This window comes from Erythrolamprus reginae, unplaced genomic scaffold (genome assembly GCF_031021105.1).
Source record: "Erythrolamprus reginae isolate rEryReg1 unplaced genomic scaffold, rEryReg1.hap1 H_21, whole genome shotgun sequence".
Lineage (NCBI taxonomy): Eukaryota > Metazoa > Chordata > Lepidosauria > Squamata > Dipsadidae > Erythrolamprus > Erythrolamprus reginae.
The window spans coordinates 445843-458722 of NW_027248475.1; the positions used below are offsets into that span (position 1 = coordinate 445843).

Below are 12880 nucleotides of genomic sequence, written 5' to 3' on the forward strand. Positions count from 1 at the left end.
GGCTGCTCTCCCTCCTCCTCTTCCTGACGTTCCTCTCCCCCGTCTGCCTGGTCCTCCCCCTCCTGTTCACCGTCCTCCTCCTCTGGACATGGATCTGGCAGAGATCCAGCCGGTCCCTGAGGAGCCTCAGGCTGAATCACAACACCGCTCAGGCAAGAGACCCTGTACCAGTGATGGTGAACCTATGGCACGGGTGCCACAGGTGGCATATGGAGCCATATCTACTGGCATGCAAGCCATTGTCCTAGCTCAGCTCCAACATGCATGTATGTGTCGGCCAGCTGATTTTTGGCTTGCACAGAGGCTCTAAGAGGGCATTTTTGGCTTCCAGAGAGCTCCTGCAGGGATTGGGGAAGGTGTTTTTACCCTCCCCTGGCTCCAGAGAAGACTTTGGAACCAGGGGAGGATAAAACATGAGCCTACTGGGCACACCAGAAGTTAGGAAACAGGCCATTTCTGGATTCCAGAGGGCCTCTGGGGGGCAGTGGAAGCTTTTTTCACCCTCCTCAGGGATTGAATTATAGGTGTGGGCACTCATGTATGTGTGATACCATGGGCACACACTCTTTCAGCACCCAAGGAAAAAAAATGTTTCGCCATCATTGCCCTATACTATTTCAGAAAAATGATTGCCAGACTATTTTTTGAAAAACCTCCAATGGACCACTACAACTTCTGAAAACAGGTTTTCTATTGGTTGATTGCTCTCATCCTTACAAAATTTCTCCTAAGCTCTAGATTGCTTCATATTTAGTTTACATCCATTGTTTCTTCTCTTTTCTTTTGGTGTTTTGAAAAACAGTTTGACGCTTCATCTTTGTAGGAACCCCTCAAATATTGGAACACTGGTATTGTGTATCCTGTAGTCCTTCTTTTCACTAGATTACACATATCCATTTCCTGTAATCGTTCTTCATAAATTTTAACCTCCATTCCCACAGCCTAATAATTTCTGTTGTTCTTCTCTGTACTTCTTCTTTTTTGTATTGTGGTGACCAAAACTGGATGGAGTATTCCACGTGTTGCCTTACCACATTTGTAAAGTGGTTCCAGAATTTCAAGTGATCTTGATTCTATCCCTCAATTATTGCAGGATTGAATTGGCTTTTTTGGCTGCTGTCGCACATTATTGTCTCATATATAAGTGATTGTCCACTTGGACTCCAAGATTCCTCTCAGACTTACTGGCATTAAGCCAAGCTTCACCTAGGCTACATTGAATTTCATTTTGTTAGATAGAGCCTAATGTTCAAGTCTCTCAAGATCTTTTTGGATCTTGGCCTTGCCTTCTAGATAGATAGATAGATAGATAGATAGATAGATAGATAGATAGATAGATGGATGGATGGATGGATGGATGGATGGATGGATGGATGGATGGATGGATGGATGAGATGCCCCAGAGTATAAGGCACACCTTAGTTTTGGGGGAGTAAAATAGGGAAAAAATCTGCATACCAGATATTTATCTGGCTAGCATCCTTAGTCTGGTCAGCTTCAGCACATTATGTTATCCCCTGGTTAGGAAGATAAAAACCTTATTTGGAGAGAGAAACAATGAAAGAGCTTGTAAGCAGGTAAGAGCTGGGAACATCGTTAGCACATGGTTAGGGCTGGAAAGAAACATTCAGAGTAAGTAGAGCAATGAAAAAAAGCCTGCAAAGACTTAGGGCTTGGAAAAAATAATTCACAGAGAGTAACAATGAAAGAACCTGCAAGGTTAGAGCTGGGAAGATCGTTAGCACCTAGTTAGGGCTGGAAAAAAAGCTTTGAAAAACAAGCTACATTCAGAGTATAAGACACACCCAAATTTTCAGTCTCTTTTTAGGGAGCAAAAATGTGCATCTTATACTCCAAGAAATGCAGTAGATATATAGAGATAGAGATAACTTTATATATATATATATATATATATATATATATATATATATATATATATATATATATATATATTTGTTTTCGTAAATTTTCACGGGTATATGTATGTAGATTGTTCTGAGTTCGGGTTTTGCCCTGTGTAATATTTTGCACGTTTATGCGACGTTTCGGTGAAATCACATCCACCATCATCAGGCTGAAGTTTCCAAGCTTTGTGCTGTTGTAAAATGGAATGTTTGCAACTGTCATTTCTTCCTAGTGTATAGTGTGGGGGTGGAGATTTGGTTTGAATGTAGCAAATAGATTGGGTGATTATGTTTCAGTGATCTGATTGGTTGGTGTAATCATAATTATTAGAAGGATTGGCATGGTGATTTTTATGAAGTGTTTTTTGTTTAAGGCTGGCTTCCAAATTTCAAAAGTCCAAATTCATAATTATTAAAAGGATTGATATGGTGATTTTTATGAAGTGTTTTTTTTGTTTAAGGCTGGTTTCCAAATTTCTGGTAGGCGGGACGTGTCATCTCTTTTATTCATGCAAAGGGGGCTCCTTTCAATTTCTATGGCTTCTAGAGCAATTCTTCTATATAAATTCTCTGTTTTGTGAAGTAATTTAGTTTTTTCAAAGTCAATTTCGTGCCCTGTTTTTTTAATGTGCTGGACAAGGGAGGAAGTCTTATCTTCTTTTTTAACTGCATTCACATGTTCTGCAAGGCGTGCACTTACTCTTCGGTTGGTTTGTCCAATGTATGTGGCTGCACATGTTTTGCAAGGGATTTCATAGATTCCTTGGTATTCCAATTGGATTTTATCTTTGGGGCTCCTTAGGATATTAGATATTTTTTGGTTGGTGCAAAATGAAGTTTTGATGTTATGTTTGTGCAGGATTTTACTAATTTTGTCTGTGGTGCCCTTGATGTAAGGGAGGATGGTGGTACCATTGTCCTGTTCTTGATCTTGTTTTTTGGGGGGTGTCTCTTTTTTGATTAGATTTGTGATTGTTTTCTCTTCGAATCCATTAGAAATTAATACATCTTTGAGTTTGTTCAATTCAGTTTTTAAGTGCTCATGGTCAGCTAAGCGTTTGGTTCTGGTGATGAGAGTTTTGGCCACTGAGGTGATTTGTGCGGGGTGGTGGTGTGAGTGTGCATTTAGATAACGGTTGGTATGGGTTTTCTTTTGGTAGATAGTGTGTCCTAGGCTGCCATTGGGTTTTTTATAGACCAGTACATCTAGAAAGGGAAGTTGATCATTGATTTCTGTTTCCATAGTAAACTGTATTTTGGGGTGTAGGCTGTTAAGATGTGTGAGGAAATTGTCTAGTTTTTCCTTACCATGTGGCCAAATTACAAAGGTATCATCAACATATCTCAGCCAAAGTTTAGGTTTGTATTTGGATTGCTCTAATGCATTATTTTCGAAATATTCCATATAGAGGTTGGCGATGACCGGTGAGAGAGGTGATCCCATGGGGGCTCCCTCTATCTGTTTATATCTTTGTTCATTATAGATGAAGTATGTATTGGTCAGGCAGTGGTTGGTAAGGTCTAGGATATATTTGGGGGGTTTGTGTTTGTCCTGGATAGCTGTCAAGGCTTCTTTAATAGGTATTTGTGTGAAAAGGGACACGACATCAAAACTCACAAGTAGGTCATCGGGTTGTAGGTTTTGTTTTTTGATTATTTGTATAAAGTGGAATGAATTTTGAACATATGAGGTAATAGTTTCTGTATATGGTTGAAGGTATTTGGCTAAAAATTTGGCAAGGTTTTGTAGAGGGGAGCCTATAGAACTGACTATTGGTCTGAGAGGTATTCCTTCCTTGTGTATTTTTGGAAGGCCATAGAGTTTTGGACATATGGAAGATTTTTCTCTGGGGATGATTTTTTGCTGGATTTCTTCGCTGATGGGAGAGGCCTTGATTTTGGATTTGGTAGTTTTTTCTAGGTAGGTGGTAGGATCTGTGCTTAGGAGTTTGTAGGCTGGGTTTTGTAGTAGAGTTGTCATTTTTTCTTTGTAGTCTGCTGTATTCATCACTATTGTGGAGTTTCCTTTGTCGGCTGGGAGGAGGGTTATATGATAGTCTTTCTTCAAATTGATAAGTGCATCTCTTTCCCCCTTTTGTATGTTGTATGTTGTATGATCACCTCTCTCACCGGTCATCGCCAACCTCTATATGGAATATTTTGAAAATAATGCATTAGAGCAATCCAAATACAAACCTAAACTTTGGCTGAGATATGTTGATGATACCTTTGTAATTTGGCCACATGGTAAGGAAAAACTAGACAATTTCCTCACACATCTTAACAGCCTACACCCCAAAATACAGTTTACTATGGAAACAGAAATCAATGATCAACTTCCCTTTCTAGATGTACTGGTCTATAAAAAACCCAATGGCAGCCTAGGACACACTATCTACCAAAAGAAAACCCATACCAACCGTTATCTAAATGCACACTCACACCACCACCCCACACAAATCACCTCAGTGGCCAAAACTCTCATCACCAGAACCAAACGCTTAGCTGACCATGAGCACTTAAAAACTGAATTGAACAAACTCAAAGATGTATTAATTTCTAATGGATTCGAAGAGAAAACAATCACAAATCTAATCAAAAAAGAGACACCCCCCAAAAAACAAGATCAAGAACAGGACAATGGTACCACCATCCTCCCTTACATCAAGGGCACCACAGACAAAATTAGTAAAATCCTGCACAAACATAACATCAAAACTTCATTTTGCACCAACCAAAAAATATCTAATATCCTAAGGAGCCCCAAAGATAAAATCCAATTGGAATACCAAGGAATCTATGAAATCCCTTGCAAAACATGTGCAGCCACATACATTGGACAAACCAACCGAAGAGTAAGTGCACGCCTTGCAGAACATGTGAATGCAGTTAAAAAAGAAGATAAGACTTCCTCCCTTGTCCAGCACATTAAAAAAACAGGGCACGAAATTGACTTTGAAAAAACTAAATTACTTCACAAAACAGAGAATTTATATAGAAGAATTGCTCTAGAAGCCATAGAAATTGAAAGGAGCCCCCTTTGCATGAATAAAAGAGATGACACATCCCGCCTACCAGAAATTTGGAAACCAGCCTTAAACAAAAAAAAACACTTCATAAAAATCACCATATCAATCCTTTTAATAATTATGAATTTGGACTTTTGAAATTTGGAAGCCAGCCTTAAACAAAAAACACTTCATAAAAATCACCATGCCAATCCTTCTAATAATTATGATTACACCAACCAATCAGATCACTGAAACATAATCACCCAATCTATTTGCTACATTCAAACCAAATCTCCACCCCCACACTATACACTAGGAAGAAATGACAGTTGCAAACATTCCATTTTACAACAGCACGAAGCTTGGAAACTTCAGCCTGATGATGGTGGATGTGATTTCACCGAAACGTCGCATAAACGTGCAAAATATTACACAGGGCAAAACCCGAACTCAGAACAATCTACATATATATATATATATATATATATATATATATATATATATATATATCCCACAAACACACACACACACACAAAATGGCCCATTGGGAAATGAGGCATTTCTGGCCTCCAGAGGGCCTCAAAGGAGAAGGCCATTTTTGCTTTCCCCAGGTCTACATGCAGGGGTGGGCTACTGCCCAAATTGGGGGGACACACAGTGGAGTAGCAAAAATTGAGCCCTACCCCAGAGACCCCAATTTGCACTTAAAGATGTTGAAAGAAATTGCAGGATATCCTGCATAAGCCACGCCCACAATATGGTAGTAAAAATTTTGGTAGCCCTTCACTGTCTACATGCCATTTATGGCACACGTGCCATAGATTCGCCATCACAGTCCTAGAATATATTATTATTGTGAATTAAGATATATAATTTTCTATGTATCCTGATGCAAACATAACAAAGACATATCTTTAAAATTTCAAATTTTTGACTTATGAAGAATCATTTTCTTGCCACAGAATATTAAAGATACTACAGACATCGTTCCTATAGAATCAGTGTTCTTAAAATCACCTCACTTGGAGTGAAGAGAGAAAAATTGGGACAAAGTTTAGGTGTTACAGTGATGATGGCATATTATTAGTTAAATTATAATAGAACTACATTCATTAAATATATTCCATTTTATAGCTGTTCTACTGTTATACTTTTGAAAGTATTTTTTTTTACAAGTAAAATAAACCACTAAGTACAAATACTTCAATGAAATCAAACAGTGACCTTTCACTTCATTTTACATTTAAAGTGGCACCATTAGACATGGCAATCATTTGATTATTATAATATCAAGTTCTTTATTAATTGAAACAAAGTCCCTCAAAACCAGTGTGAATTTGCAATACTTGCTATTCAGAAATTAGTTGCTAAAAATATTGTACTTTAAAAGTGGATTGGAATAAACCTATGATATTCTTAAAGAATCTGGCATTACAATTTCCAGAAAGCTACAAATGAAAAACGGAACTCTTTATTTTTTCTAAAAGTATCTGTTCCTTTAATGAATGTATTAGAAATTATTTCCTTTAGTAAGGCTTTGATTTCTCTTCTTAACTTACCATTTTGAGAAGAGCAACCTGGCCAGAGAAGAAAAGTGGCAACCAGGACCAGCCCGCCCTTCATAGCTCTTCAAGCAATGTGTGAACCACCAAACCTCAGTTTAGAGGTTTGGCTTTGTTAGCTGATTTCTCCCAGCTATTATCATCTCTTCCTCATTTTATGTTTGTTTGTTTGTTGTCAAAGAAACCAGGAGGAAGTAGTATTACTGGAATAAGAATATGATCTTGGCAACTAACGGGACTGCACAAGAATTTTGTGAAAAAACAAATCAAGCAATAGTTTAATTTTTCAGTTCTTTCATCTCTTCAGAAGGAAAAATCACCACTTGCGTTCCAGGGTTTAATAAATTATGAGTCTTTCCTAAATCTTCACTAGCAGCAGCTAACAGCAAAATTATTATACAGGACATTTAAGAAAATATCTGGGTAGTTTCTTCATTCTTAAGATCTTAACACATTTTTATTGTAAACATTCAGAGTCAATCAAATGAAAGGGACAGTGTTGAAATTTAATTAAAAATTACATTTGATATCTATTTTGCATTTATGATGTCAATAATAGGAATCACATGTTGCAGATATCCAATACATTTTTAACTAACTCTGGAGTTTTACAAACTTCAGCCAAATATAGTTAATCATTATCCAATTATATCAGGGGGACTGTTTATCTTAGTACCTGTTTTTTCCCCAAAATTATGCAGAACTAGTGTTAGGTTGTATATCTATAAATATCCAGAAGGTCAAAATAGTATCAACTTCCAGGGAATAGAAGAACAAAGGAAATTTAAAAAGATGTTGCCTCCTTATCAGAATTATACAAGATCTACCTTTCCCTTCTTACTTAGGTTTGTATAAGAAGTATTCACTTCTGCCAATTCTATCTATTCTTTCTGAAGATAACAATATGTATATTATCTATTAAATGTAGTTTGAATTGAGTCAACAAGATCTCATCATTTTTTCCCTTTATTGTAAACAGTGTTTCTCCTTCCCAGCATTTACAGAACAGAGGAACTAGCCAAGGCAGCAGTCAAATAAGAGGAGCCTGAGACCAGGCCCAGAAAGTAGCTTGAGAAAAGTATCTACAGTATAGGGATTCTCAGTCATCATGGTTGTCCCAAAGTGCTTTTCTAAAAAGCAACTGGACTTTTCCTTGAAAACATTTTGCTCCACATCCAAGAAGCTTCTTTAATTCTAAGCGAATGGTGGGGAATGGAAGCATTTATATTCTTTGTAAACGTTTTGTCATTAGCACTCTGAGGTTTGGTTACTAGCTCTCTTTCTGGCACCTTATAGTGCCAATTTCTACTTTCTGCAGCGTTAATATCTATATTATATTGAATGTGCATGTTCATGGCTCAGAACTGGAAAGAGGTTATTAGTAAAGATCAGCTTGTAAGTCTGTTGATTGAAGATGAACTAAACCAGCCATCAGTGTTTTATTTCTACAAAAAATAATTCTCACAAGCTTATGAAGGGTATAGACATGTCGTGGATACGTCCTTCATTCCTGAAAAAGGGAATTCACCATACCGTAACTCCCCTCCCACAAATTTATTTAGACAATTAAATATAGAAACATAGAATATAGAAATATAGACTATTTTCATTTTTCATTCTACCAAAACAACATTGAAAAATAATTGCATATTTCTTTTAACATTTGATTTTATTGGCAATTCAGAATTCAGAGGACATAACTAGAACATCAGAAAGTTACCCCTATATTCCAAATCAAGTAAATCTTAAAAAGATTTGCAACTACTGCCATTACCATTGGCTCATAAAAAATTGTGAACTTTTTGTTGAAATGGTAATATTGTGGTTGGCTCTGGCCCAGCTCCTGCCCCAGGGAATGTGGAGGAGGATGCATGTCCTAGGCCTGTTTTGTTGCCGACAGAGTCAGGTAGTGCAGTTTCCTCAGACGAAGAAGAAGGTGGGGATGACTTGGAAGAGGGGGGGCTTGGCACACAGCCCAGGAAGCCAATCTCCATTATCTTCGGTCGATTCGGATGATGAAGTGTTAGACCCACGCAGGCGCAGAATTGTGGATCGAAGAGACCAATTGAGGAAATATTACAGGAGATAAGAGAGGCCACCTGTGTTTGGGTGGGGCTCCAGTAATTAGAGCTGCTGATATAAATAGCAGCGTGCTAGTTTGTCCGTTGTGGAATATTATCTGATTGTTGTTTCCTCAGGACCGTGCCTTGCTGTTTCCAGACTTTGTTTGTTGATTTTTCATGATTTGAAACCAAAGCAGAGCAAAGTGTGTGTGTCTCACTTTGTGGGAGAAGGAGGGCTGTGACGTTTCTTCACAGCTGCTAGTTAAGTACTTAAGGACTGATTAAGGGGATTGTACAGCCTACAACATTGTTTTGGGATGAGTGCTCTTTGCAATACAAAAAGGGTGCTTTATTTCTTTTGAATTTTGTGATAAAGAACTTTGTTTTTGAATTTTCAAGTTTATGTGTCTGAAATTGAATTTTCAGAAAACTCATACCATAGAGCCCGGCAGAACAGGTAATAGCAAACAAATCAAGCAGTAGTGCGACTTTTCAGGCAGTCCTTCCAATACTTCTTCAGAAGAAAAAAACTCCACTTTCATTCTAGTGTTGAGCAATTCTGAGCTTTTCCAAAGTCTTCAGTAGTAGTCGCTAACAAGAAAATTATTATATATGACTTTTATGAAAAATTCTTGGCAATGGAAACCATTTTCTCATTCTTCCATGTCTTAAAACTGTATTTTTATTTTATCGTAAATCACCCAGAGTGAAAGGGCTGTGAAAAGGGCATTGTAGAAATTCAATGATAAATAAATAAAATTTGATATGTCATATATATTTTATATTGATATCAATATTTATAGAAATCTTGAGTATGTAGATATCCAGTTTTTTTCTTAAATTATTCTGGAGTGGATAGTCTAAAGGTAAAGTTTTGGGGGTTAAGTGATGATATTACAGAGTTTGGTAGTGAGTTCCATGCATCAACTACTCAGTTCTTAAAGCCGTATTTCCTGCAGCCAAGTTTAGAGCGGTTTACTTTAAGTTTGCATCTGTTGTGTGCTTGTGTGTTGTTGTGATTGAAGCTGAAGAAGTCATTGACATGAAGGAAGTTGTAGCAGATGATTTTATGGGCTATGCTTGGATCATGTTTAAGGTGATGTAGTTTTAAGCTTAATAAACCTAGGATTGTAAGTCTAGCTGCGTAGGGTAGTCTGTTGCGAGTGGAGGAGTGGGGGGCTCTTCTAGTAAAGTATCTCTGGATATTTTCTAGAGTTATTATGTCTGAAATCAGTATGGGTTCCAGACAGATGAGCTGTATTCAAGGATTGGTCTGGTGAAAGTTTTGCATGCTCTAGTTAGTAGTGTGAGATTACCAGAGCAGAAGCTACATAGGATTAAGTTAACAACTCTTGAAGCCTTTTTGGCAATATTGTTGCAGTGGGCTTTGGCACTTAGGTCACTTGAGATGAGTATTACAATGTCTTTTACTGAGTGAAGGTTGTCTGTAAGATATTGTTTATTCAGCTTGTATTTGGTGTTCTGCTTCTTTTTGCCAATGTGAAGGATAGAGCATTTTTTGGTTGAGATTTGGAGTTGCCAGATTTTTGACCATTCAGATACAACGTCAAGGTCTTTCTGGAGAGTAACTGTGTTATTGGTGGTGTTGAAAAACTTTACATCATCAGCGTGAGGGAGATGCCCCAAGATATGCATTTTTCTATATACCCTAGGACAGTGTACCCTCTATTTTGGGGGGGGGGGTGTGGCGGAAAAGTATAGTGTCTGAGCGGCAGTCCCTTCGGGACTGGGCGGCACAGAAATAATAAATAAACAAACAAACAAACAAATAAATAAATAAATAAACAAATAAAAACCCCACCCTGTTTTGCCTCAGAGAATTTCAAAATAAAATACTGTACTGTGTGTCTATAACAGTGAGCTCATAATAGGGCAACTCTATCAATATCAAAATGCCACTTAAATAGTTGAGCTAGTTTCAAACTAGATTTTGATTTTCTTTCTCTCTTCCTTACTCCCATTCTTTTTCTTTCTCTTTTCCTTCCTCTCTTTTTTCTATCTGTTTCTCTCTCTTCCTCTCTTCCTCTCTCTCTCCTTCCCTCTCACTCTTTCTCTCTTGGCTTCTGGGCAGGTTTGGAAAACTCTGAGTTGTTGATGATTTTTAAGTGAGCTATTGCTCACTGCTCAGCTTAGAGGGAACTATGCCCTAGGAGTGTTCTTACAACAATCCCATACATCTTAAGTGCCTTTATAATGTTAAAGTTTTACTAATGGTCCTAATCAGCAGTTCCACATTGCAAAAAGATCATAAATGAATAATTAATATTAATATTATGCATTTATGATCTTTTTGCAATGTGGAACTGCTGATTAGGACCATTAGTAAATCAACATCAACCTTGACGTTGACGTTGATGTTGATATTGATATTGTTTTTGATATTAATAATAATAATAATAATAATAATAATAATAATAATAATAATAATAATTTATTAGGTTTGTATGCCGCCCCTCTCCGAAGACTCGGGGCGGCATACAAATCTAATAAATTATTATTAGTTTGTTCTAATAGTCTGTACTTTCCTCGACTTCCTCTTTTCCTTATCTGTTTGTTGAGCAACTGACTTCTGGAAATATACACACATCAGAAATTGGGAAGTGAAACATCTGAAGGCTCTCTCTCTCTATATATATATATATGTATGTATGTATGTATGTATGTATGTATGTATGTATGTATGTATATATATATTTGTTTTCGTAGATTTTCACGGGTATATGTATGTAGATTGTTCTGAGTTCTGGTTTTGCTCCATGTAATATTTTGAGTGTCTATGCGACGTTTCGGTGAAATCACATTCACCATCATCAGGCTGAAGTTTTAAGCTTCATGTTGCTGTAAATATGAAATATTTGTAACTGCCATTTCTTCCTTATATATAGTGTTGGGGGTGGAGATTTGGTTTGAATGTAGCAAATAGATTGGGTGACTATGTTTTAGTGATTTGATTGGTTGGTGGAATCACACTTACTTGGAAGATTGATATGGTGATTATTCTGATATGTTTTTTTGTTTAAGGCTGGTTTCCAAATCTCTGGTAGGCGGGACGTATCATCCCTTTTATTTATGCATAGGGGGCGTTTCTCAATCTCTATAGCTTCTCTGGTAATTCTTCTGTATAAATTTTCTGTTTTGGAAAGTAATTTAGTTTTTTCAAAGTCAATTTCGTGCCCTTTTTTTTTAATGTGCTGGACAAGGGAGGAAGTCTTTTCTTCTTTTTTAACTGCATTCTCATGTTCTGCAATGCGTTGGCTCACTCTTCGATTGGTTTGTCCAATGTATGTGGCTGCACATGTTTTGCAAGGGATTTCATAGATTCCTTGGTGTTCTAGTCGGATTTTATCTTTTGGGTTCCTTAAGATGTTTGATATTTTTTGGTTAGTGACAAATGAAGTTTTAATATTATGTTTGTGCAGGATTTTACTAATTTTACTACCACAGACAAAATTAGTAAAATTCTGCACAAACATAATATTAAAACTTTAGAGAAGTCAATGTAAATTGTATCTATTGATTTGCCCTGATCAAGATGTGTAGTCCATGTTTGTTTGTTTGTTTGTTTGTTTGTTTGTTTGTTCGTTCGTTCATTCATTCATTCATTCATTCATTCATTCATTCATTCATTTATTTGATTTTTTATGCCACCCTTCTCCTTAGACTCAGGGCGGTTTACAACATGTTAACAATAGCACTTTTTAACAGAGCCAGCATATTGCCCCCACAATCTGGGTCCTCACTTTACCCACTTCGGAAGGATGGAAGGCTGAGTCAACCTTGAGCCAGTGATGAGATTTGAACTGCTGACCTGCAGATTTAGCAGTCAGCTTTAGTGGCCTGCAGTACTGCACTCTACTCACTGCGCCACCTCAGCTCCATATGTTTTTGCAGTGAAGGAGTTGCAGGTTGCAAGATAATTTTTTTCTGAAACTGAACTGTTTGTTAGAGAGTAGGTTGTTAGTTTCTAGGTGGAGGGTAATTTATTGGTTTATGATTGATTCCATGACTTTGCACATAATGCGGCATAGTGAGATTGGTCTATAGTTTTCAACTAGACTAGGATCTCCTTTTTTTAAGATGGGAATGACTGTTGCTTGCACCCATAGCTTTGGTAGTGAGATGGTCCTGAATGATTTTTCAAAGATTATGCTTAGTGGTTCAGCTATGGCTGTGGAAAGCTTTTTAAAGAAGTATGCACATAGACCATAAGGCCCAATTGATAGAGAAGGTTTAAGGTCATGTAGTGCTTTTCCAACGCTGTATTCTGTGAAGTCTATTTAAGTTAAGTCCTTGTGAGTATTTGAGGTGCGATTAGTGAA

The 12880-nt window shown here is 37.2% G+C and overlaps 1 protein-coding gene and 1 long non-coding RNA gene across 4 annotated transcripts in view; both read right to left on the reverse strand.

Moving 5' to 3' along the window:
• LOC139155482 (complement factor H-like) overlaps positions 1 to 6616 on the reverse strand; it is an 85417-nt gene extending 78801 nt beyond the window's left edge. For all 3 annotated transcript variants that reach the window (XM_070730629.1, XM_070730628.1, XM_070730626.1), the window contains exon 1: positions 6475 to 6616. In XM_070730629.1, coding sequence (XP_070586730.1) covers positions 6475 to 6538 — 64 coding nt within the window. In that variant the 5' untranslated portion in view covers positions 6539 to 6616. The remainder of the gene's footprint in view (positions 1 to 6474) is intronic.
• LOC139155477 (uncharacterized) overlaps positions 1 to 12880 on the reverse strand; it is a 297390-nt gene that overhangs the window by 260633 nt on the left and 23877 nt on the right. The window lies entirely within an intron of this gene.